This window comes from Phaethon aethereus (assembly GCF_964289735.1).
Source record: "Phaethon aethereus genome assembly, chromosome: 21".
Taxonomy (NCBI): Eukaryota; Metazoa; Chordata; class Aves; order Phaethontiformes; family Phaethontidae; genus Phaethon; species Phaethon aethereus.
The window spans coordinates 8704498-8730385 of record NC_138597.1 but is presented as its reverse complement, the minus strand read 5'-3'; the positions used below and the strand labels follow the sequence as shown (position 1 = coordinate 8730385).

General features: G+C 49.9%; 1 protein-coding gene across 1 annotated transcript in view; it reads left to right on the top strand.

Annotated features, from left to right (window-relative positions):
* MEGF6 (multiple EGF like domains 6) overlaps nt 1-25888 on the top strand; it is a gene marked incomplete at its 5' end in the record, with an annotated part of 95694 nt that overhangs the window by 25837 nt on the left and 43969 nt on the right. The window contains one exon of the mRNA XM_082009449.1: nt 18229-18351. Coding sequence (XP_081865575.1) covers nt 18229-18351 — 123 coding nt within the window. The remainder of the gene's footprint in view (nt 1-18228; nt 18352-25888) is intronic.

Below are 25888 nucleotides of genomic sequence, written 5' to 3'. Positions count from 1 at the left end.
GTCCAGACTTTCTGAGTTACCGCTGCCCCGGCCCGCCAGACGCGATCTGTGTGCAGTGCTCTCACTGGTCGCGGCGGTGTTGGCCCCGTCTTCCAGTTCGTAGGGAAGTGGTTGGGGAAGAGGCTGGGCCGTGCAGCGCTGGAGCCGTGTGGCCGCCTGCGGGCTGCGCGGCTGCAGGAGTGCTGGCAGCTGGAAGTGGGCGTACGGCAAGCGTTCGTCAGCAGAAGCAGCTCTAGACCCAAAGGAGGGTCTGGGCGTTCTGGAGTGAGATTTCCCAGTGGTTGGTTTCCTCCCAGACACGCTCAGTTTTATGGGAGTTCAGTTTCTCATGGTTCAACTTGCGCACACGGGCTGTATCTAGCTGTGCAGGCGGTTTTTCTTCGCATAATTCAGTGTTTGGGGGGCCGCTGGAAGGCCCTTATGTCCCCGCTGGCCTCAGGGACACCTGTTAGACCCTCAGTCTCTATAAGCCACCCAAAACCCTGTTTTGAAGGCCAGCAGGTGTTTCTGCTTTGCCGTATGTGAACGCGCATTAACTGTCTTCCTTCCTGCCTCGCCAAGCCAGCAAAACCACCGCTGAATCTGGAAACCCGCCACGCAACACCAGAGCAGCGGGCGGCCCTGCGCGGGGGTGCCGAGAAGGCCAAACAGGCTCCCGTCTCCACGCCGGGCCGTCTAGCACGCTCACGGGCTAGGCACCGGGGCTGCTGGCCTTCAGCCGCTCTCTGAAGCGATACGTTTGCGTGTTACTTTTCGTTTGCTCTGGAACTGGAGCTGAAAAGCCTGGCAAGCCGCAGCTTTTAGGATGCTCTCGCCCTACCCGTGACACCGTTGCCTCATGTTTGCGTAGCGCGGCGCGGATCGCCGGGCAGGCTGGCCCAGCTCCGTTTGCGTGCGCTCGGTGGCCGCCGGTAGTTTCGCAGCGGAAGCGGGTGTCAGCGCTTTTCACCCTACTCGGTGCATCTGCCTTTCTCGGATGCCTTCGGTCCAGGCTCCCAGGCTTCTCAAAGAGGTCTCGCGAGTGGCAGAGACTTAAAACGAATGTCTTGCTGATTTGAGGTGGGATTCTGCTGCAGCCGGGCTAGGCTAATAAAACCAACGGTGACAACAAAGTAGTAGAAGAGCCCGTGTTTGCAGATTAAAATAGGGATTCTTTCCTCTTAGAGGTTTAAGTGGCTCGCTTAAAGACTGGCTAGATCATTACCAGAGGTCCCAACCAGCTCTTGGCTCTTCTAGCCGGGAGCTGTTTCGAATCACTGATAATGGAAGTCAGTTACGCCGATTCGCCGCCCTGATCTGATTGTCAGAGATCAAAGGGCCAGAATAATACAGCCCTGCGTAATAAATGCAAGCCATCGGTAGGGTGCTGGGTTCCTTTGGCTGGTTTAACGACACAGCGTGCAGTGGCTAAAGGGGACGGGTGGGTCCGGGGCTGTTAAAGAGAATCCAGGGGCTATTGTGCCTTTCCTCAGAGTATCGATGTGTTTTGGGAGGCATATTGGATTTCAGCCCAGCAGATGCTGAGATAATGGACGCCAGATGTATGTCATTAGAGGACCTCTTTTCACCAGCTGCAGACTGTCCATCGCTTCCTCTACTGTACATTCGCGTCACGAGAAGCTTGAATTCCCTCAAGTTACTGATATCTCCAATGTTACCAGGCTTCTCTTCAACTGCTAAGTAATGGGCTTGTGCGGCTCAAACCGATTGCATGTGGAAAAGTCAAATAATGTATTTTGATGTTTATTTGTTTGGGAGCTCAGTTATGATTTGCCTCGATAAACTTGCCTGGAAAATTGTCTTCCACATTTAACTTGTAAGATGAACCCCTAGAAAACTCCAAGGATTTCGGTGAAAGAATGCCAGAGATGTTTTTGTACTTATGTGAGAATAAGGCATGGCTTTTCACTTTACTGTCTCTAGTGTACCAGGATACACTCTTTAAAAACGCATGTTTTTAAACTGAAGAAATGGTTAAAAAGAGAACATTAAGCCGTGTGGACAGCATGGATACAGAACGCATCACGGCGCATTTAGGGATAAATTCCTTGTGAAAATAGTCATACTTTACACAGGCTTTTAATCAGAAGGAATCTGCTGTTTATGTGGGATTTCATATGTGGTGTTTGATACATCTCCATAGTACACTTATTTAGTTCTGTGAATATACAGTCTTCTAAGTCTGTCAAAGTTCATGCCTTCCTGCACGTATTTCCAAGACAGGATGCTTCAGAAAATTATTTTCTTGAAATGGCTGGTAAGGTCATTTTATTTCAAAGCTAGAAAAAAGATTCGTTGCAAGAAAACAATGTCACCGACTGACTTTCCCGAAAACCTTCTGCCGCTGTTAACAGCGTTCTGCTTTGCTGAACTTCCGCCAGGGCTGTGTCTGGTTCCGCCGGAGGAAGGTGGGAGCCCGGTGCTGTGCGGGCGGTGCGCGACGGTCTGGATGGCTGCCTGGCGCTGCTACGGCCAGCTTGCAGGTGACGAGGCAAAAAAGGACTCTGGTTTCTTGAAAGGAAAGCGTTTGGAGACGTTTGTACCACCATTTTCCATTCTGCGGTACTGAGCCTTTCCCTAGCTGGAAATGCAGCACCTTTCTTGTGCAGTGTATTGCCTTGGGCCTTTTTTAATGTAATGGCAGAGGGTGGTGACATTCAAAACGCGTAAGAGAAAGAGATGCAGAAAACGGTTTAAAACAAGTCAGGCGTTATCCCCCTCCATTGCGGTCTGGGAAACCGCCTCGAATTGCACAGCAGAATACGTACTCCTAGCAAATAAATACGCTCCTTCCGCCTTCATCTCACCTCGTTAACAGGGAAGATTTTGGAATGTCAAATATTTGGAGTATCTGAGTATCAGAGCTATACAATAGATCTCTGTGCCAGGCGGCCGCTGAACTCCATCGTTCTGCGCGGCGGCGTTCGGTTCGCCTCTCGTTCTGGTAGCCTGCGCAGCGCTTTGCTCTGTCGAGCGAACGCCTTTCACCTTAAGCAGCGCTTCTTTGAGAAGGTGAACTTCGAGTTTAAAACATTACATTTGCGCTTTTTTCTTTTAACTTGTGAATTTAACAAGAAGCAAGTAGCAATGCCCCTTTCATTAGAGACAAAAGGAAGTGTGTATAATGTCTTTTGTGGCTTGGCAGTGAACTTGCTGAGGACAACATAAAACGTGCTCATTAAATGTTCTTTAAACAGTATTGCTTTTTGTTTTCGGAAGCAATGGGATGTTTCATCCCACCATTAATTGCCTAATACCAATTATGGCATAAACAAGCCATCTGCTATTGTAACTTTTTCGATTTCTTTTTCAAGGTTCTTACTCTTGACACCTATTACGCATCTGGGAACACGAGTGGCTTTCGGAGTGAAATATAAATAATGAGATCAGTGATCGATAGTTTTATGTAGACCGTCCTGTGCTACAAATGTTGCTGCAGCTCTGGAGAACCTTACAAAACGCTCCCCCCCCTTGGATGCTTTGTAGTATCATCGAGCTTAATTACATGGAGACAAAGAGACTAGGAGAAGACTCTTTTTCCCAGGGACTTTGCAATTCTTTAGACTGAGATGCGTACTGCCCCTTGTACGCTGGTAGCTGAGCGAGCAAGCCTCAAAAAAGAGGTACTGTTTATGTTTGTTAGTGTTGCATATGACCAAAATTCTGCAAACTGCCTAGAAAGGCTGGGCAAAGAAGGACTGCCAGAGCTGACCATTCTGCTTGTAACCCTTCTGTCTGAGATCGTCATCTTCTTTTGGGTATTTCGTCACTTCGGACTCGATTCCAGCCAAAAAATGGAGACTTGCTGGAAGGAGGAGCCGATAGTCAGTGCTTCAGAGCTCTGAAAGATGCTTGCTTTAGGATTCCTTCTGAATCAAGAGTGTGGCTCCTGGAGCTTCTTATTCAGATGAGCGAGTTTAAAGCTGGTTGGTGAAACAGCTGAATGTTAAACCAATTCTTCCTGGGCCTGTCCCTCTTGTCTCTTACTTTGGTAGCAGAGACTTCTCCTTGGTCATGAAAATATGTTGAAATATGAGAATATGTTGTCAAGCCTTACCTCCCCAGCTGAGCGTTCTCTGCCAGGTCGTTGCCGCTGTCGACTCAATACGGTTTTCATGAAATGAAAGCTTTTGGCTTTAAAAGAGGCCGTAAGTTGTATTTTGTAGTCTCACTGTAATTCATGTTCTCTTCTGTCAGCCTCTTCAGTGGCCCTGCCCGGCAGCGTCGGCCGCCAGAGGAGCTTAATGTAAGCACCCTGTGAGACTGTCTTAGTTATGATGATCGGCTATCCAGAGGAGCTGTAAAATTGCCGATTTTGGGCCATTTGGAGCTAGCCCAGAAGCGTTAGTTAATTGGTCAAAGGCGGCATATTCAGCAGATAAGCTTTTCTTGGATATTTCTGTTTGGATTCTGTTTATGGTTCAATTTGCATTATTTCTATTTGTGTGCAATAACATCTTCAAGATAGCTATCAATCAAATGTGGTTTTAGGGCAACGCTATACGAGAGTTAGTGGTTCTGGTTTCTGGTTTGGTTTTTGGAAAAAATCAAGAGGCTTATGTTGTTTGCCTTGTTAAGGGATAGACAGAGATTTATGGGTACTACATCAGACTATATCCTCCTGCTCCTGGGGAAATACCAAATGCAATAACCGAGAACTTAGGGAAAAAACCTCAGGTTGTTACAGGCATCTGTTAGGATGCTTCTCTTTTGAATTCTCTGGAGACCTTTGTAATGATACCTGGAACTTTGCTAAATTACAGGTGCACCTAGGTTGCTCACAAAGAGCATTTTTCCTGAAATTCACTTGACTACACTGATTTTGCGACACTGTCGTGAGCAACACAACTGTATTTCGCAGGTACCTACGGGGGAGAAATGGAATTGTAATTTCTGGATGCGATGTTATAGATCAGGAGTAATTATGTTAAAGCTGATGCTTTTTTCCTTTCTTAAATGAGAGGAGAAGAGAAATTTTATTTCTTTATCCTGGTTAGACTTCTGCTTAAATGCGGGTGTCTGGGAGAAACAAGTGTTGGTGCCGATTTCATGTTCCAGGCGAGTGAGGTCCACAGATGAGCAGTTCTCTGCAACATGCACGCAGCAGCTAATAAAGCTGCTGACAGACTCGGATGCATTAAGCATCACAGCTAGAAGGACTCATGAAGTAGGTATGTCTTCTGATGTTTCAGCCGGGGAAGTTGGAATGGCAGGTTACGTGACTTGGCCGAGGGAAGGCAATGCAGCGAGTCTGCGATGTATCTGGAGCGCAGGTCTCCTGCCTCCCGGTGCAGACGCGTCTGGCACTCAGACCACGCCATTCATCTTCAGTCCCTATCTGAACTCTTACAGCTCAGCCTGTTGCAACAGCACTTCTTTTGAACCCTCCAACTAGATTTGGGGAGAATTTTCCTTGATTCCATGTGGATCTCATTGGCTTTGGATCAGGGTGATGTAAGGGCAAACATAAGCATTTCTTTTGAACCCTCCAGCTAGATCTGGGGATAGTTTTCCTTGATTCCATGTGGATCTCATTGGCTTTGGATCAGGGCAATGTAAGAGCAAACATGAGCCAACAGTGTGCCCAGGTGGCCCAGAAGGCCAACAGCATCCTGGCCTGTATCAGCACTAGTGTGGCCAGCAGGAGCAGGGCAGTGACCGTGCCCCTGTACTCAGCACTGGTGAGGCCGCACCTCGAATCCTGTGTTCAGTTTTGGGCCCCTCATGACATTGAGGTGCTGGAGCGTGTCCAGAGAAGGGCAACGAAGCTGGTGGGGGATCTGGAGCACAAGTCTTACGAGGAGTGGCCAAGGGAACTGGGGTTGTTCAGTCTGGAGAAGAGGAGGCTGAGGGGAGCCCTCATCGCTCTCTACAACTACCTGAAAGGGGGTTGTGGTGAGGTGGGTGTTGGTCTTTTCTCCCAAGTAACCAGCGATAGAATGCAAGGAAATGGCCTCAAGTTGCGCCAGGGGAGGTTTAGATTGGATATTAGGAAAAATTTATTTACGGAGAGAGTGGTCAAGCATTGGCACAGGTTGCCCAGGGAGGTGGTGGAGTCGCCATCACTGGAGGTGTTTGAAAAACATGTAGATGTGGCACTTAGGGACATGGTTTAGTGGGTGTGGTGGTGTTGGATTGGTGGTTGGACTTGGTGATCTTAAAGGTCTTTTCCAACCTTAACGATTTGATGATTCTCAGTAGCGAGAACAAAGTGTCATGCTTTCTTACTGCCTTGTCTCCTCAGTCCAGCTTAGCCTGGCTGTCTTGCTGGGAGAGCAGGAGACGTAACCGGGGTCTGTTCAGAGGCAACGTACTGAGCACCATGGGGACACACAGCTGGAGATCACCAGCTGCCTGGTGAGCACAGAGCTTTGCCCTGGCACGGGCTTCTCTGCGAGAAGCAAGGAATAACACGGCAGAACTGCCGCTGACACGAACACCTTCATACACTTGGCCTTGGCAAACACATCTGTGATCTCATGGAGCTGAGGTCACTCCAAAGATCTGGAAACTTTGAAGGAAGTCTCTTCAGCTTCTCCACAAGAGGAATACAGGTTCTTTCCCAGGAGAGCCATCTTCCCGACTTTCCGTGAAATGCAGTTTTGGCCAAACAGTGGAAAAAAAAATCATCAAACACCATCCCGTTTGCTGAGCTCCCAAAGGGAAGCCTTGGAAAGCCTGCCAAATACAGTATATTTTGATATTGCATCCATTATATAATGTGTCAAAAAAGAATTCTCTCCACTACGGAGAGATATTTATAGTCCATGAAGTTTTATGGCAGCAGTTGAGAGTCTAAGGTTACTCTCACTGAGACTAGTGAAACTGTTGCCTCTGGCTTCAGTGGGAGAAAGTCTCTAAAGCGTGAGGGTAACCTTTGTAAAGAAATAGCCCAGCGGGATGGCGTTACCCGTCCCACCTCCCTGTCCCCTGAGGACTCTCGGGAAGACCAAGGGGAAACTGCCAAAACGGGTGGGCTGGAGTGATCCTGGGTACCAAGACAGGAGCGTATGCGAGAGACGGGCAGGAGGATGTCCACGGAAACCACGACACCGTTTTTTAAAGATTTAAGCTGTGAATTAATTGGGCATGGCAGCAGAGGGTGAGGACTTTGGTGGAAACCTGTGAGAGGACGTAGGAACGGGCAGAAAGAGGAGCGGATCTTTGCTGATGTGGGCTGAAGCCTGGCTGAGGCTTGCTGTGGGCAGGAAGCTAAGGAAACGGGGAATCATACGATATCCGATAGGAATATGCAACGTGTGTGTTCTGAGTGGAGTCAGAACATTCGATGACAATCTTTGTCTCACCCCTGTGCGGTTTATAGCAAAAAGATGACGATAAACAACCAATTAGAAAAGACCAGATACATCAAAAGCATTGGAAAAATAACACGTAAGTGACCGGCAAAGTCAAGATGATGTCAGTTTGGACAGAAAATTACGGAAGAAATGATGGGTGAACAAAAAAGCCTGCGCAAAGCAGTGAATGTTGCACTGAGTAAGTTTTATCTGAGCACTGCAGGAAGCTACAGAGCTGTGAAAGATAATCTGCTCCCTGCAGACCACGGCAGATCGCATCAGGCATATTCTCTTGAAAGGCTGTCCTCTTTTTTTTAGAAAAAAAGAGATTTCCTGGAGGTGCTGTCTGTCATGGCTGTTTTCTTATGTTTCTTGTTTGTAGCTCAGGAGGAGACAGGCTGAGGTTTGATATAATCCAGAGAAAGACATTGAGTTTAGAGGTGATTGGTTGGGTAAGGATGAGAATCGGGTTAGGAACTCCTGAACGATGGGAAAATATATATCCTTACAGTTTCACTTTTTTACACGTCTGGTTATACCCTTGTATTTTGCAACTTGTCTTTTCCACCTTCGCTACCCTTCTGCACCAGAGGCAGTTCCGCCCTGCCCGAAGCAGGGGCTCTGTCGCTGTTTTCTCTGCGGTGATGGTAAGAATTGAGCAGTGGGGGAAGAGCCCCGACCCTGAGGTTCCCCATCCCGGGGCCACACAAGTCTCCCTCGATTGCGTCCTCGGGAACTCACGTTCCTCAGGTCTGCTGCCCCGATGTGTGCTTTCTCTAGAGTGTGCCAAGTCACTCTAGAAAAGGGAAACAAAGCAAAGATTAAGAAAACAACAAAGCAGTGAAAAAGTCCCCACCGAGCATGGATTTTCTAATTTTTGGTTTGCTGACAAACTTTTCAAACAAGTTTTTTGGGGAAGCAACAAAGATGTAACACTGACGGGGTTGTGCAGCAGCCTCCTCTCGGCTCATCAGTTTGGCAGATTTTCAGAGGAAGAATTGAAAATATTTTCTTTCGACCCAAATTCAGCCACACAGGAGTGCCTGTAGGACCCACGCAGTTCTGCTATTTCTACACTTAACTGCTTACATTTTAGTGCTAGATAAGGCACGTTCTCTTATTTCCTTTAGATCATCGGGAGTGCTTGTTATTGGGATAATATTACGCAAACTTCATTAAACGGGTCGTGTTTTAACGGCTGTAAAACAGAGGAGCTCAAATTCCCGGGACATCACAGCTTTTGCCCAATACAGCTGTTCCAATGAAGATTCGCTTCGGGAACTTGAGTTTTAGAAAATAATTACACTAAGTTTCATCTTTGAGGTAAATTCATTTAGTTCAGTGCCGCCAGTGGCCCTTTCCGAACAGTTGTAAGCGTGTTAAATTTCATTATGGCCAGAGGGAGGGGATAAAGCCTCTCTGCTCTGCTCCGGAGGATCTCTGAGAGCTGGGTCTCTCCTTAAAGTGCCTACCTCAGCCTTTGAGTGCAGTGAGAATTTTTCCCAATTTTTCTGTTGGAAAAACAGATTTTGCAGGTGTTCTATACTTTGGGAAAATCATTTCCACAAAATTAATCCAGAATTTGGAAAGGCAGCCACAAACCTTTGTTGGCTTGCGAGTTGCACGTTGTGAGCTCTGGGGACCTGGACTATCCACCTTCAGTAGGTATTTAAGAAACCTAAGTGTTCGGCCCAGGTGTGGAGGCTGCCCTACCAGCAGTATACGACAAAAAGCTTCTAGCCTTGTAAATACTAAAAGTGAAGGTTCAACCTTACACTCATCTGACCTAGAGTTTACCACCAAGCTCTCTGTGCGGCCGGCTCGGGCTTGCTTGCCATTGTATGCGCTGGAGAGGAAAAAGGCAGGTCTCGGGGTCTGAAATGCTCAGGAAATGGAAATTTTCCCTCTGCAATAATAAATAAGTAGGCGGTTAAAAATTCTTTCGGGAAAAAAAGGAAAAAGATGATGATGGGAAAAGGCAACGATGCTGTTTCTCACTAGATAGCGGCAGCCGGCAGTCCAAGCGGCACTGCGAGTTCTGCGGCCCGGGCGCTCCCAGCGCTGAAGGTCGTTCCGCCCGGCCGTTTCGCAGAGGTGTCGAGTAGGACAGATGGTTTCTGAAACAAAGAATCAAGGTCATTCTTCTTCTGACCTGTAAGCATCGGTATGAGCCCTTGGTCTTGGACACCCACGTCGTGTATCTGAAGCAGACAGCGACGTTGGATCTCTGGCACGCTGGTTCCAGGCAGAAGGACTGTCATGGAGCGGAAATGTCCGGCAACCGTTTACACAGCATCCTGACAGATGATTTTCTGTATAGGTGTCAGGTCGGTATCACTGAGAGGTATTTGGGGCTGAGCCAGCTGAGGGTAGGAGGTTTGCATCTTACAGGTAGGAAATTCTGTTTCCTGGGGGGTGATGGTTCACCAGCGAGGAGCGTGGAAGCCATACTCTTGCTTGGAGTGCCCAGCTGATCTCAGAAACAGACTCCCCGATATTTGTAGTAAAGCGTGTGTTTAAGTGAAGAGGGAGAGAAGAGAGCTGCTGGTAATTAGCTGGTGGCACGCAAGCGGCTGTGAGGCTCATGAGCTGCTGGGGCATCTACCCGGGCTGCCGCGGCGGCGCGGTGGTGGGAGAATCGCTGCAGCAGCCTGCAGAGGATGTGCAAAAGGAAGAGCCCCGGCAGCAAGTGCGTTTTCCCCGAATATTGGCCACCCCATGAACAAATCGAATCTGCTTGCCATATCCGAGGAGAGGAAACGGGCTGCGCAAAGCAGAAGGAATGAGAACGAAGACAGCAGCACAGACCGGGCTGCTTGTACTTGAGGTTTTGCTGCTCGCTTGCTTGCTTGCGGGCAGAGCTGCAGCATCCCGGCTGTCGGCGGCACGCCGGTGGCATCTCGGTCCCTCTCGTGGCTTGTGGGAAAAATCCCGGCAGTGTCAGGGCCTCCTTGGCCACCGAAATGAGGAAAGACGAACCTAAAGGACTGGAGAGAGTAAAGAGAGTCCAAACCACCGGCACAGCGGAAGCTTTTAGCTCCGGGAAAAGTCACGGCCAGAACCACCGAGGAGTCAGTCTGCTTGTGGCCAGGAAATCAGCAAAGCTGCTGCTCGAGGAGGGGAAAGGGCCCTTGCAAGGTGCAGCCGAGCCAGGTGCTGCAGCTTGTCACCTGCGGCCTCACACAACGTTCCCACCCGAGCTCGCTGCTGGCCACCCGGTACACGCAGTCCTCGCATTTGAGACGCATCCCAGCAAGATCGTCCCTCCCCGCGTCCTTGCTGCAGTCTAAGTTGTGCTCCTCATTTTCTAATTTGGAGAGGGAATTTGGTGCCGGCAACGTCCCCATTCGCAGCCTGAATCCTGTGGTCACGCTTTTAGCAAACGCTTTTCTGCTGGGATGGGGAAGGGGTTGGCAGCAGAGTTTGCAGCCCGGGTCCTCCTTGCTAGGGAATTGCGAGTATGCAAATAGCTGCGATGGTTGGTGTGGTCTGGAGTGCACCGACCTGGTACAGGTCATCAGAATAACGTACAAAGACATTCCTTTTTCCATCGAGGGTCACGTTCTCTGCCCCGAGTCCCCGAAACTTGGCTGCTGGGTGTGCTTTCGAGCTAGGAAATGAGACTGTCACTTCACGGTATGTTTTCTGGGTACGCTGGAAAGGGGCAGCCGTTGTTCAAGGGAAAGCCAGATGCTGGGAAACTGGGGCCTCTTGGCATTTAAGCTTCCTTCGGGCCTTTTTACAAGATGTTGTAAAGTCACTTGACAATGGGCTGTGAATATTAATGGTCTCTTAGCCCAAAGGCAGATGGAAAAGTGAGGGTTTTTTGTTATCAGTTTAAAAGTTGATGGGGTCTTTCATGTGGGAGTGCGTAACCTCCATAAATAAAATACCAGATGTGCTTGAATTGCATTTTCCTTGAAATGACTTGGGGATTCTCATAAAGAATAGGAATACCTGCTGTTCCCAGTATTTTGTTTCAAGCCTTTCCTAGCAAAAGATGTCTGCGAATGCCAGAGCGTAGTAGCCAGGTTGCTGCAGAATGGGTACCACCACCGCCATGTCCAGCCAGGGTCCTGAGGCTCTGAACTCTTCAGATAAAGCCAGGCTTACCTGTACTTCCAAATCCCATCGCAAAAATGCAGATCGTCCAGAATGCTTGGTTTCCCAAGCAATCCAATTCACGTTTGGGATCGGTGTGCTGTCAGTCTCGCCGCCGACCGGCGCCCCAGCACAGGGGTGGGCAGGGACGGGGGCTCCTGGCAGACGATGTGTTTGAACGGAGCAAAGGGGAACGCAAAGACCTTCAAACGGTCCTGAGAAGCGAGCTTCTGAGCCCAGCGGTCCTGAAGGGAAGCCGTAAATCCAGCCGAGCCCTTGGTCTGTCCCTCTGTCCTGTCCGTGTGAAAGAACAGTACGTTGATGCATTTACAAGGACGTTTCTGAGCCACCACAGAAAGAAATGTCAGAAGGATGATAAATACAGGTAAGCAGGACTGTGCGGCACGGAGCAGGAGGACAGGCGCGATGCGGAGAAGCGAGCCAGCTGTTGCCCTTTCTGATGGTGGGAGGGATTTGGACTCAGCTGGGGACTGAGAATATATTTGAAATGAATCTTGCGCAGGCGCAAGGTTAAAGTAGCGGAATGAACTTCTTCCATGTGAATTAAGTTTGAGGAGAAACATGGTTGTTAGCTGGGTGTGATGGAACTTCCGCAAAAAGTCCAAGTATTCTTCTGCAAAGCTGCTTAAAAATATGAATGGCTTTTTTTTTTTTTTAAATTTCACTTAAATGATGTATTTCTTCTCTGCCGCTTCAGATGTCATGGGTTTCTTTGAATGATTGAAGGCCAGGCTGTATCTTGGAAGGATTATACAATTCCGTGGCGATTTTATCATAGGACCCTTACAGTTATTTTTGACTAGCTTGGGCGCTGCGTAGGTGGGTAGATGGTTGCTAAAGATAACGAGCAAAAATATAAACTGTTGTAATGCTTTAACACCTCCAGTGGTCACTGCCAATCGAAACGTATTGGACCGCTGTGCGTGTTCGGGTTAGGATTGAGGTCTACTGCCTACCTTTAATTTAGTGGGGATGGGAATTATCTGGAGATTGGTGCTTTTAAATGAGCACAGATGATCTGAAAAAATATGGTATATGCGTGGAAGTTCGGTACAACATTCTCTCATCTGTTCGTAACTCTTAAAAAGCAAATGCGTGTATTTTACAAATAGAGATGAATCGAAACCAGGTTTGAATGGAAGTCTTGTCAGCAGTTTCATATTGAATTTATTTGCATTTACATGGCACTTCAGTAATGTACGAGTACAGCTAAGGATAGGAAGAAGCCTTTCTCGGGGAGCCGGTTTCTGGGAGCTTCTTGATGTCCGCTGTGCATGACCTTGGAGATCAAGTATAGGTGGAGCCTGTGGGTGTGATTCGAGGCGACCCATACTTGGTTTCAAGGGTCTGCAGGGGATCTACGGAGGGGACCGGGCAGAGTGCACGCGCACTCCGGCTGCCGTGTGAGCCCTCACTCTGTGAACGCCATGAAGATGGGAGTGCACGCAACACCGGCCGATCGTTGCTGAGGTTTGGATCGACTCCGTAGTATTCTCGGACACTGACTATTTTTCCTTTTGAAAAATCTCCTGATGCAGGTGAGAAGTTATGTCTCCCGGCTGATAGGAACTACCGGAGTAATCTGGACACGAGAACTGCACCCAAATAACCTGAGCGGTCTCGTGCAGCCCTGCCTCCGCTGCCCTCTCCCCTCTCCAGCTGAGTTTTCGAGCAATCTGCAGTAGGCTTGTCTCCATAACCCCAAACACTAGGGGCGGTTGTGCACCCGCCATCGCGTTTCCAAGCACCGATAAGTCTGTTTGCAGTCATTTGGACAGGTCTAAGACTTTAGCCAAACTGACATACTTTGAGCGGCTTCCCTACAAGAAGTACGAAGGATCTGTGAGTTTTGCATGGCCTCCCTGGGAAACGGTAACTTGGCTGTTTTCGTGCTCAAACTTAGTCTTGGTTTCCGTGAAAGAACTTCAGACTTTTGGATTAGGGACCAACTTTTACCACTCTGTGTTCGTGACACTTGGCTGATGGTGACAGCCGATTCCTAGCTGCCTGGCAGAGGCAAACTAAATCTCATACTTCTGTGCTGGGGCTGACTACACTTTCAAGGTGTCCTTTGTCCAAAAATGCTCTAGCTTAGGATGGCCAAACAGTCCTAAATTGATGATAGCAAAATAGTTAACCTCAGCCTCTCCCCCTTTTCGAAACAAGGATGGGCCATTAGTACCTCAGAGCCACATTTCTGTGGTAGTTGGCAAGGAAAGCCCTTGGGGTGCAGCGGCACCTTGAAGGGCTGAGGTGCTAGTAGGGGACAGGAGGGGCTCCGGCGTTCAGGTGATTCAGGTTTAGGAGAAGCTGCGGGGAGCGAACGCTGAGCCTCCCAGTGCACATCCTGGCTAGTGCAGGACTTTGTCGCGAGCTTTCACGCTTTGCTTGGCTACCCCGAGATGACCGCTGGGACTCTCTCCTTTAGAGCGTCGGGGTGAAATGGAGTCAAACCCAGGCTGGGGCAGACGGTGGCTCCGAGCTGCAGTGGCTCCTGGTCAGGAGTGAGAGGTTGGGATCAAAGCGTATGAAGTAGACGGATGGCGGGGATGCTGGAGCCTGGGGTGAGTTGGGGGATGAGGAAGGCTCTTCATTTTATTTATGAATTGTATGTTTTGGTCACAGAGGAAGGAAGTTTCATAACGCTTTGATAAATACCAGCTCTAAGAAACTGAAAGGAGTGTTTGCAGAGTCTAACCACAATGCTTATTTTTACAAAACGTGGAGGCAAGAATAACTCCGGCCCTCGCTGTGTCCTTCTGCGGGAGCTTACGGCTTATGGGGAAGCTGCTGAGATTGCGTCCATTTAAAACATTGAAGGGAACTGTATACAAAAAGAGGCTGTTAAAACATAGTTATAATAAAAAAACCTTCAAATATGCTAGACTGGAGCTGTATCCAGCACGTACACAGCCAAGCTACAGAGCCCTTCAAGCTCAGCGACAAACTCCTTTCCGTGAGAGTTTGCGAAACCTGAAAAGCCAGTGGCTGATTTGTGGCTTTGCTCTGAGCTGGATGACATTGAGGCCCAGTGGGGGTTCCAGGAAAAGCTCAGGTTTTCAGTTGAAGGCACCTTTGTGATTTCTGGTTGTCTAGTTGGTTGAGTTTTGCATTCGTTTGCCTCTGACACATAAGACGTGAGACTCAACGGGCCAAGCACACCCAGAACAAGCAGCTGCTCGAGTCCTTTCAAAATGCAGCTGCTGTTTTCCGTAGACATTCATTCGAGGTAAATATACTTCAGATTGCCCAAATGGACTTTGTTTCTTGGTGTTCAAGGTGTCTTTCCCTCTCCCCTAATGGTTTCTGGCTTATCCTCCATAAAGTCATAATCTGGATTTATGGCCTCAGAAGAGTCTCCTCCATGGCGGTAGATTGATGTTGTGGGCGTAGCTTTCAGGTGTTGCTGTGTGAGAATCTGAGCGAGGGGCTTGTCAAACCACGAAACATTACAAGGATGAGCAGGACTAAGACAGACAAATTTTGGATCATAAACTTCCCCCTGCAAGCTCCTAGCAGGCTACTTGCACTGCAGAAGGACCTTCAAACTGACAAGCTTTCTTTACTCTTCTTTCCTTGCCTAACCCAGCGTGACAGATGTTTCATTGCCTCCAGCTGCCCTTTTAACTTCTACACCATCAGGTTTTCAAATTCCTAAGCCTTCTCTAAGTTTTACAACATCCCGCAGGGTCACATTTCCTAATTCCCCCTCTGCTTTCTACAACAAGTCAGTAAGTATTTCTTTGATATACCAATATACTGCCGATACCGTTTGCTTAAATACAACCCGTGTGATAATGGTTATAGGAACAGCAGACAGAGCAGGAGCAAGAATTTTCTCTTGCATTTGTGAGCATCGCTTTTCTTATAATATGTAAAACGGGGTCCGTGGTGTCACCTGTTAGTGTAGCTGCCAGAGCTGGCATCTGTCTTGAAACAGTTCACAGTAGGGCAATACGCGTAAGTCGTGCCAGACGGTAGGATCATGAAGGTGGAAAAAGACCAACCAAATGATCATAAAGTCCAACCGTCAACCCAACACCACCACACCCAGGAAACCACGTCTCGAAGTGCCACATCTACACCTTTTTTGAACACCTCCAGGGATGGTGACTCTACCGCCTCCCTGGGCGGCCTGTTCCTGTGTAAATGAAAACAGGAAAACCTTTAACTGATGAAGTTACATTCCAGAACTGGTTTAAAAAACTCTTCCTCATAACGTTGTTGTATCTTTCTTCGACAGATACTGCATTGCGGCAGTTACAGGACATGAAAGCCTAGTTAAACTTTATGGAGTTACTGAATTCATACTTTTCACGCTTGTAGTGTGAAAATCCATTGTAAGAGAGAAGGTGAGGGAACTGCCGGGTGGCTCTCCTACCAACCACCCGGTAACCTGTCTGGCACAAGGCGCTGGGAATGAACTTGTGGGTCTCCTACCGCTGGCAGCTTGCTGTGACGGGAGGATTAAGCGAACATAAACCCTTGGGGATTTTGTTAAGCTCTAGCAGGTCTTAGGGTTTCTGAAAAGTCAACCAAAACTTGCACGGTCTGGCGTTTCAGGAGTAGTTAGGGAACTCCGGGCCCAGACAGGACTGAATTAGAAGAGGCCGAGGGAACTAAACGGTGGGTCTCTTTGGTCACGTCAGCCTTGTTTTGATCACTGTCCTTCTCTAAGTCTGTTCCTGGCTGGTAATACGTGTCATTCTTTGTGACCTGACGCGTTCGTGCGCTACCTGCAGACATCTTTTATTGCTATTGTTATCGCGGGGGTGATCTAGGGCCTATTTTATACCGAATAAAGAGCATCACTGCACGGATGCCTCTGCGAAGAGCTTTTCCGCAGGCCGAAGCGCTGCTGGCAGAGCTCTGCCTGTCCCTGTCCCCATCGGGTGCCGCGGTCACAGCTGCGGCGAGTGCTGTGTGTGCGAGTGCCGCATCGTGCCGTCCCCATCTCCATGTCCACCTTTCGTTGCGTCTACAGTGAATTTCGAGTCGGGCTCGGAGAGAAGGAAATGGGGCTCGCTCCCGAAAGACGGCGAGCTCTGTCGGCTCTGGATGAGCAAAAGAAAACCGGGATTTATCAGCAGTAGCAGGAGGAAATGTGCAGAGTACAGTACGGCTGAAGCATGCGTTTTTGGCAAAGCTGCAGCTCATTATTCTTCCATCCAGACCAAATGCCCTAAAACAGTATTTGTCTCCATTTTTCTACTCTCTTTCAAGAAGGAAATGCTTCTTTAGAGAGCAAAAAAAAGTAGCTGCTTAAGCACAAATACATTTTTAGAGTGCCTTGCTTAGTGCCGAATGTCAAAGAGTTTGCCGACGGCTGATAAATCTTTTTGAAACCTGCCCATATATTTCTCATGTCTAACCAAAACTTGCCATTCCCCAATGGCACCCTAGTCAAATCTGGGCTTGATTTTGATCTGTAACCGAAAATGATCAAATGCCTGACCTTGCTGCGGCGCAAGGTCTCCTCCTCACCCTCTCGCTGCTGATTGCCTCTGCCCTTCTGCAGGTGGAAGATGGTTCAGGCTGTGGCAGGGGCTGACCTTCCTAGCTGAGCGTTCGCCGTTTCTCCCAGGGACCGAGCACGCACGGTCCACGCTGGCGCCGGGATTTGCAGCCTGGCCGTGGGAGAGGCTCCCTGTCCGCCGGGCCGGTCCCGCCGCCCGCACTCACCCAAAAACCCTGGGCGGCTGCTGCTCCTGGGCTATTGTCTGCAGGTTTTGGAGATTTCAGTCTGTTAGTCTGGGCTCACGTGGGCAGCCGCTAAGTTGTGCGTTGGGAACCTTGGCAACATACGCCGTCTATTATTTTTGGACTAATTAAAGCAGCTATCAAGTGTTTTGGTGAGGTGTGAAAATGCCTGAATGGAAAGCATCTCCAGTGCTTATTAATAGCTTCCAGATGGACTTTTGGGAGGACGCTGCTTCAGAGCTAGAGGGGAAGCACAGCTTGCGGCTCCTTTGGGTCCCCAGTTGGTAAATCCTTCGTGTCCCACCCCTTCTCTTTCCACTGGGGAGTTTATCTCGGAGCTGAACTGAGGAGCAGAGGGAGGCTGTGCCTAAGTAGTAAGGAAAACAAGGGGGAGGGGGGTGGCGATTCCTCCATTTTCACTTGGTGATGAGCCATTCCCTCTATTTAAAAGGCAATTTGAGGAAGGTGCTGCTGTTCCTTCAACGTCTGGGCCATGCCCCACTGAGGGGCAGAGAAATCCCTGGTTTGGGTAGGGTAATGTGATTTATTCTGGACTCGAGTTAGAAAAACTATATATATTTTTATATATATACTAGCAAATGTGTACTATGGGGATATTTTCATTTTTACAACCTTTTAGTTTAGTCTTCTCTGTGTTAGTACTCTTCAGGCAACTTGTGTGGCTTTATTTGAAGGAATTTTAGCGGAAAGGTATAATAGTTCTGCCCCACTGATTTAAGACAAGAAGGTAAAGCTGCTAAAACCGACAGATTTTTAATGTAAAAAAATTTGGCCTTCTCACGTTACAAACAAGGCAGCCATTAGAGAGTGAGGCATCGTGTTGTGATGATGAACACGTTCTCATCCATGCAAGTGCCGCCGTGCACTCAGGATGGGAATCTTCTGGGTAGGGACATCTTAAGGGTTTGAGCATGTAACAAGGGGGATCGTATTGTACCAGTTAACGCTCTCGTTGCTTATTGGCACTGAAAAGTTAGTAACGGGAAAATAAGGTGCAACAAAAGCAGTTGTGTTTCCTCTGCTGCCGTGTCCCGGCTCGGTCTGGCAGCAGCAGCTCACCTCTGCTCCCCCTTCTGCTCTCTTCCAGACGTGAACGAGTGCGAGGCGGGGAACGGTGGCTGCGAGTCCCGGTGCCGCAACACCATCGGGAGCTTCTACTGCAAGTGCGCGGCGGGGCTGAGGCTGGAGCGGGACGGGAAGGCGTGCGCAGGTAGGGCCGGGGGCCGCGGCCGCCTCGCGCAGCCCGAGCCCCGGCAGCGAGGGTCTGCGCGGGGCGTTTGCGCAGGAGCCGCGTGCCGCAGGGCAGTCGTCGCCGCGGCGCTGAAGGAGAGGCGTCGGGGTTTCCCCTCTCCTCTTGCGGGTCGCGCGCACTTTTGGTGGCATTCGGCCATCCGGAGGAAGTGCTCGCTCTCTGCTGCACGCTTAGAGATATAAATGGTGGTCGTAGAAGGAAAGCCTGACCTGGATAGAAGTGAAGTTTTCAGGGTGAGATCTTGGCCCTGTCGAAGCTGATGGCGTGTGTTTTATTGCATCAAAAGAGACGAGGTTTCTCCTTTGGAGCCTGTATGGTCACGTTGTTCCCTGCCTTCCACTTTAAGCCTCCTGCTTTCAAACCAAAGTGAAAGAGAAGACACAGTTTTGTGTTTGTCAAATGAAAAGACTCGACGGGGTTTGTGTTGGCGTAGTACCCCCAGCCAGCCCCTCGTCACGGGGCCGTTTCCGCTCCTGCAGCTTGAGCCTGTGCTGTTGTGCGCCGAGTAGATTCCCCATCCCTTTCTCCCTGGGCGTTATCATCTGTGCAAGTGCTGGAGCCGAGTCAGAAAATGCAAAGAGCTATTTGCTTATCAGAGCTGAGAACAAGACAGTGTATCGCAGTTCCAGGATTCACTGACAGCATCAGAGAAAGCCACCTTTACTGGGCTCCTGCAGACCCAAACTCTGAAACTCGTGGATCCTCCGGTGCAACGTTAAAATCCCTGCTACAGGGTTCTCGATTGCTTGGAAGGGTCGTGATTCTGTGGTGGAGCTCTCACGTGTTTTCAGCACTGGTTTGCTTAGCAGAAGTCCAAAAGTATTTGAAATAATTAACAAGGATTGCTGACAAACTGGGAAGGAGTCATTTCTGTGGATATCAGTTTGGACATTAAAGAATTCTGCAGAAAAATGTCACTTTCTTGCCAATTTGGTACATTTGTCTTGTTTTGTTGAAAAGAACTGAAAAGTATTTCCTGGCTCTGCACCACTGTAGAGATGTGTGAAATAAACAGCTCTGCCCTTATCTTAGCCAAGCTAAAATATTTTCAGTTTCCCCAGAATTCCCCTGACAAGGATTAGCTTCTCAGATGATTAAGAGGTTCGGGATTTTGGTGGAAACAAACAATCCTTTTATTTTTTTCCTTTTTTTAGGGTAGACAGTGTGAATCCCTTTGCGTATATTCGTGGAATTATTTGTAGTTAGTCATGCCCACAGAGCCCGCGCGTGCCCCCTCTCCCCCTCCTTGCAACCTCGGGGCGACCCACCTCGGGCTCTCTCCCCTTTGCCTGACCCCATGTCGAGGGCCGTGGGCTGCGGTAAGTGCTGTCGTCCTCCTGGAGCTCCTCATTCCTTCCGCGTGCGTTCGTTCTGTCTGCAGGTTTCATCGCGCAAAAAAAGAGCACAGGAAAGATTAAGTCCTGAATTAACCGAGACTAGAATTTGCACTGGGCCGTGTCACTCATATGCTCCCGTTTTGCTCAAGTGTAAATCTCTACGCACCGGCAAGGCGGGTGTTAGTTATCCTCTCCGTCAGGCTTGCTCCTGTGAGAGCGGGTGGACCCTGCTGTACCCGCCACTTTTTACGTTAATTTTGTTTTTATGTCGGATGAGAAACTCTCTCCGAATACCTACTAAAGCACGTATAAAGAAGCGTGGATGGGATTAGATCCGTGTTTGTACGGATGGGGGAGTTTAGAAAAGACAAAAGGCACCGACTGATGTTTGCAGTTCGCAAAATACTCAGCTTTTCTTGATCGACGCCTGATGGAGCCTGAAGAAGGCAGCCTGGGCTACAAAATGCGAGGTTAGACATTTGGGGCCCTTTGCTGGCTCCACGTTGGACAGGAATTTGCATCTTTCCTCTGGGTGGCCTGCGAAGGCGAGTTGTGGGTCTGGACAACCCCACAGGGTGGGGTTGGGGTACGTGCCCGTGCACGCGTGTGCCTGCACGCTGCTGGCTCCGACCTAGCCTTGTGTACCTTACGGAATGACTCCCAGCTTGGTCTTATCCATGACCCAGGCAAACGGGCAGTAGCAGTGTTTGGCTCTCCAGTCTGTTTTCACTTCTGAGCTAAAGGGATTAGAGTTAGAAAGAAAATCCTCCCTTGGATTTATTCAGTCCTGGGCCGCTTTGCTAATGCTACCAGGAAAGGAGCCAATTAGCTCTCGTACCCATCGGGGATCTGTCTGACAAGCTCCCTTAATGCTGGCACTTAGTCCCTGGGTGGTACCAGCTCTCATCTTTATTTACATGGTTTGAACTTGAGCTAGCGATCTCGAGTTGCAAGGAAATATATTTTAACCGACAGTAACCATCGTACGATGTACCATTATCAATAGTACACAGCTGAGTAGGTGCTTGTACAGTGTTACTCTTTTATTGAATACAGGATGATTATACTTGTTATAGTATCTCTGTATTTCTGATTTTTTCTGTAGTGAAAGAGCTGTCTGTACAGTGGTTTGGGGACATTGTGTGGGTTTTTTTATGGGGAAACAAGCAGGTTTTCTTTTTGACAATGATTTTTGAGGTATGGCAAATTCTAGGAGAGCTCAAGTTCTGTTTGAACAACGTCTTCTTGAGGATCCGCTGCCCCGTGTTAGGTGGTAATGTCGGGGACTTGGACTAGTGATAGGATGAGAGGAAATGGCCTCAAGTTGCACCAGAGGAGGTTTAGATTGGATATTCGGAAAAATTTCTTTACAGAGAGAGCAGTCAAACATTGGAACAGGCTGCCCAGGGAGGTGGTGGAGTCACCGTCACTGGAGGCATTCAGAAAACGTGTGGACGTGGCACTTTGGGACATGGTTTAGTGGGCACGGTGGTGTTGGGTTGATAGTTGGACTTGATGATCTTAAAGGTCTTTTCCAACCTTAATGGTTCTATGATTCTTTGTGGAAGCCCCTTTTCTAGATCTATTGGCCACCATCAATTCAGGTTTAAGTTACATCCCGGAGAAGGAGCTCATTTGTGGAGTGGTACTAAGTGATGCTTCTCCTTCGGCTTTCCTGTTTTGCTGTAGGAGGTTTTGCAGAAAACCGGCACTCTGGCACAGACTTTTGGAAGAGTTGGTATGCGCTAGCGACAGGCGCAATGGCGAGAGCTCAGCCAAGCACGCAGTGGATAGAGCTCTTAGAAAGCATCATAAACCAAACCTCCAAAATAGGATTCTCACAAACAAATGATTCTCATTTTATCCTTCTAAGCGCCACTTCATGTAGAGAGGCATAGCGGAAATTTTCATAGCCCTCTTAGGACAAGGGCATTCGCTCCAAAATGAAATGAAGATTCATGCATTAGCTGGATCATGTGTAATAAACCTAATTCAGCACACGGGGGTCTCCATTCATGCAATTACGAACTAACATTTTCCTTACACACATGTAGAGGGGTTCAGAAATCTGTCTGGAATTCATTTTGGCATGCAGCCTGTGACTGGTATGTGTTAAATTTCCTGCGCTCTTTGTTTGGCAGACTCTTGGTCAGGCAACGTTACAGCACGGCGCAACGACAGAGCGCCTGAGCCGCCAACCCCCGGAGTCAGGGTGTCATGGCTAAACAGGTTGGAATTCCAAGTTCCTCTCAATGCAGACAGGTCAATCCAGGTGGGGCCAAGCTCCTCTCTGGCCTCACCTGGAGGACTATCAGGAGGTGAAAGCGGGGAGTGAAGTCCCTAAACCATAATTGTCTGTCTAGCAGCGGGAAAACCGAGAAGCTCTTAGCTCTTAGTTTTCTTCTTAGCACGTACCCACCCTGTGCGCGGGGATGGCTCGCGCCGTGCTGAACCCCAGGATCACAAGCCCCGTGCCTCAGCCTGTTCTTCTCGGTTCCCTTCTGTGTTTCACCCCCGGCGCTTTTCTGGACTGCCTTCATATTCTCCATTGGGCTGTTTCCTTTTAACTGTAGGATCCTTTTTAAAATGTCAGAAGAAACTTGGTACAGGCTTTGGGTAATTTTTGGATGAAGCCGCAAGCACCCGTAATTACCTAAGCTGGTTGACCTGTGCCTGTGTAGGGGTGAATTAACTCCGGGACTTCACGCGCTGTTGGAACTTCGCAGTACCACGGTGTCAGCTGTAGCTTGTTTGGGTTCTTACGCGAATTTGTTAACGCTAAGCCTGAATCTGAAGGAAATTCCGGGAGAGTTACGGGTCCGGTCCAGCTCACTCCCTGTTCAAAGAACCCCTCTGGATGCTAATGCTCTCCTAGCTAATTCCACCAGAAGCAGTAACGATCTGCTGCTGATTGTACCCTGTTGCCATACTCAAACCAACTCTTAGTACTTAATCAGCTGAAGTAAATTAGGTGACAGGGAAGCTTGAGCTGGCTCAAACCTGGCCAAGCACAACGTATTACATAAGCAAGACTCAACTTATGTTCAAGCCCTATGGGCTTCCGATGCGTGTGCTCTACCACGGAGCTGGGTGGAAAAGTCTGAGCCTTTCACGATTATTTTTTTTTTAGCAGCCTAAGAAAATACAAGATTGAGCAAGTTTGTCACGTTGTTAATTTGTTGAGCATCAGCGGCTGTGCTAGCATTCGCTTCTGCAGGGCAAGGAGCGAGGGCTCTTTGTCGGGGGCTGCATGTGCCCAGGTGGGAGGAATTTTCAGGTCATGGGGCCAGTGGAAAGGTCCCTTTGGTCGGTGCTTGTGCAGTCAGGGAGTCACTTGGAGAGCTGCACTCGCTCATTCGTCTGCATTCCAGGCAAGGCTGATTTTACATCAACAACGTCTTACTAGCGTTACTGAGTTGAGGAAGTTGCTCTAAAGCATTTTTCATAGCTCTGTGGCAACATTCATTTCTGCGTGTCAACACTGATGGAAACATTCACGGGCAAAGTGTCGCACTAGCCGTTGTGATGGCCCAAATGTCGCTGTGCAGAGGGGTTGTTCCCGAGGAACCCATCGCGGCCAGCAAGGGAAATTCATGAGGTCTGGCGCTGCGTTATTTTTAACTGGGTGAAGTAATCGGTAGATCCAAAAGCGACTTCTAGCGGGGTGGCAGTGTACGCCGGCAGGTGCAGAGGCGTGCTGCACGGCAGCGAAACGGGGCCTTGGGTTCGGCGTGGGCCTCGGCGAGCGCAGGCGTCGCTTCGGGTGCCTTTCAGCGATACCCCTCCAGCATTCATTCCTGCCCCGCGTCGTCTCTCCCCCGGCGCTGAGCATCTCCTCGGGGGACCCCAGTTGGAGCTACCAGGCAGCGATAGGACACGTGTTAAAGGGCTGGCAGGCTGTGGCACATCAGCAGTTTGCAGATTTCCCTGTGTGCAGACGGATTTCTAAATTTCTAAAAACTTGCAGCATCTTTCAGAAAGGTTACATTTTTTTTTTCTGCGAAGTAACTGGCAAATTTTTGGGTTGGGTATTTTAACTCAAAATGTTAATGAAAAGCATGTGGACTGTTGCAAGGGGTGAATATTCCGATGAGCCGAAGCGGTCCCTGAAACGTTAGGAAGCTGCTCTCGCTTGGAACAATCTGCGCAGGGGACTCGTGACTGGAGTCCACCTTCCTTTGGAAAGCGCCGCAGCGTTAGCCTTAAATCGTTATTTTCCTCCTGGATTCAGCTTCTCTCTATGTTTCAAAATTTCTCATGGAATGCTCTTCACTGCAGTCTAAACCACAAGTTTTAATTTGGAATTTTACTATGGCCAAATAATACTGCTAAAACGTCTCAAAGTAGCAGGCCCTGCTCTCCCCCAGCTCAGCCCCGCAAGCGCATTGTTTCAAAACATTCCAGAAAGTTAAATCGGGCTTTTGAGCTTGCCTCTGGAAAATCCAGTAAGCTATTCTTACTTCTTGTCTAATGAAAAAGGTAAAACAAAATTCTAGGCTCCATCTTACAGGAAACGGTAATGCTATGGTTTTCTTTGGAGCAGTCACAGTGGCTGTTCCTTATTTGAGCTTAAATTTGTCGATGAAGATTTCTTTTTTTCTTGATGTTCAGAACAGCCCTGTGAAGGTTTCTCTTTGGCGTCTCACTTAAGGACTGGCAAGGCCCTTGCTTTTTTGTGGGGGAGCTGGATTTTACCAGCCTGCGCACGCAGCCTCATGCTTGGGCCTGCGCTGGCCGCTCGCACGAGTCACTAGCCCCAGAGAGCCTGTGCGTGGGTGATGAGGCTCGGTGCCTGGCAGCCCTGCGTGCGGCATCCTGTTCCTTGCACCCTCCGCCTCGCCCCGCAGCTGTGGCTGAGCCCCCGAGGGCCGAGCGACCCAGCGGTGCTCTCGGGTGCCGTGGGGGGGAGCCTGGCCACGGGTCACCGCTTTTGAGGGCTCGCCAGGCGCATTTTGGGCAAACCGGCGTCTTTGTTTCCCGGTGACGGTTCTGCGTCACCCCGGCGGGTGCCACCGCGCCCTGCGCGTATCGCGGGGGCAGCGCCGAGCTCCGCGGCACCGGCGCTGCGCAGAAGCCGTCCGTCCGTCCGCCTGTCCCCCCGCCCCGCCGGGGCAGGGCCGCCCCCGGGCCGGGCTTCACCTGCGGGGCGGGGGCAGCGCGGGGCGGGGCCGCTCGCCCGCCGGCGGAGCCGCTCGCCCCTCGGCAGAGTGCTCGCCCCCCCCGGCGGAGCCGCTCGCCCGCGCCGCTCCGCGCATCCCCGCTGCTTTCTGGGGGCGGGTTTCGCTCGCCCGGCTCCCGCAGCTCGGCACCGCTTGGTCGCCCACGGGCGTCCGCCTTCTGTGGGCTTTTCTTCGCCTTCTGCCTGGCTGCCCGTTGGCTCGCCGCCATGGGGCGGGTGCAGGAGCGGCTGGGGATGCTGCTGTGGTGCTTCGGGTTTTTGGGCGGCCTCCCAGGTACCGCGGGCAGCCACTACCGCTACCTCTGGAGAAACTGCTACCCCTGCCCCTGGCTGGGGCGTGCGGGCCACGCCGAGCTGCGGCCAGGTACGTAGCCGGGCGCGGTGGCTTCGCTGGGGCTCTCCTCTTCGGCGTGCTGCTGCCGCGGGGCGGGCAGCTGGGCTCCTGGGGAGTCCCAGACTGGCAGCAGCTACAGTCGAAGCGGGGACCGGGCTGCCCAAAGGCTTTTGCGTTGCTTCTTAGCGTTATCGTAGGCACAGTCCGCCTTTGGCAGGTCTGCAGGTCTGAAAAGTCACTCCTGGCAGAGGGGGAAGGAAACGAGGGGTTCTTTCCGCCAGTCGCTGTGCTGCTCTGTGGCTTGATTAAAGAGGGCTACTGTGCAATATTCCTGTCAAAAACGAACGCGTACCTTTTGTTAAGGTACGCCGCTTCGCTTTTGCCTCCGTTCCAAAGGGTTTCACCCCAGTGCAGGGCAACAAATGAAATAGGATACTGCTTTATCTTGGAAAAAATCCATCCTTCTCTCTGTGAGACTCTGAATTTGTCTGTGTTCTAGGGGTCCTATATAGTGGAGCCTTGCAAAGGACAGAGCTCAGTATTACTCGGGGTCCTTTTATGTGTAAGGGGAATCCTCTGGCGGCAGTGACCGGGGCCGGGAGCTGGGGAGTGTACGGGCCACAGCTGGTAGACGCAGTCCAAAGA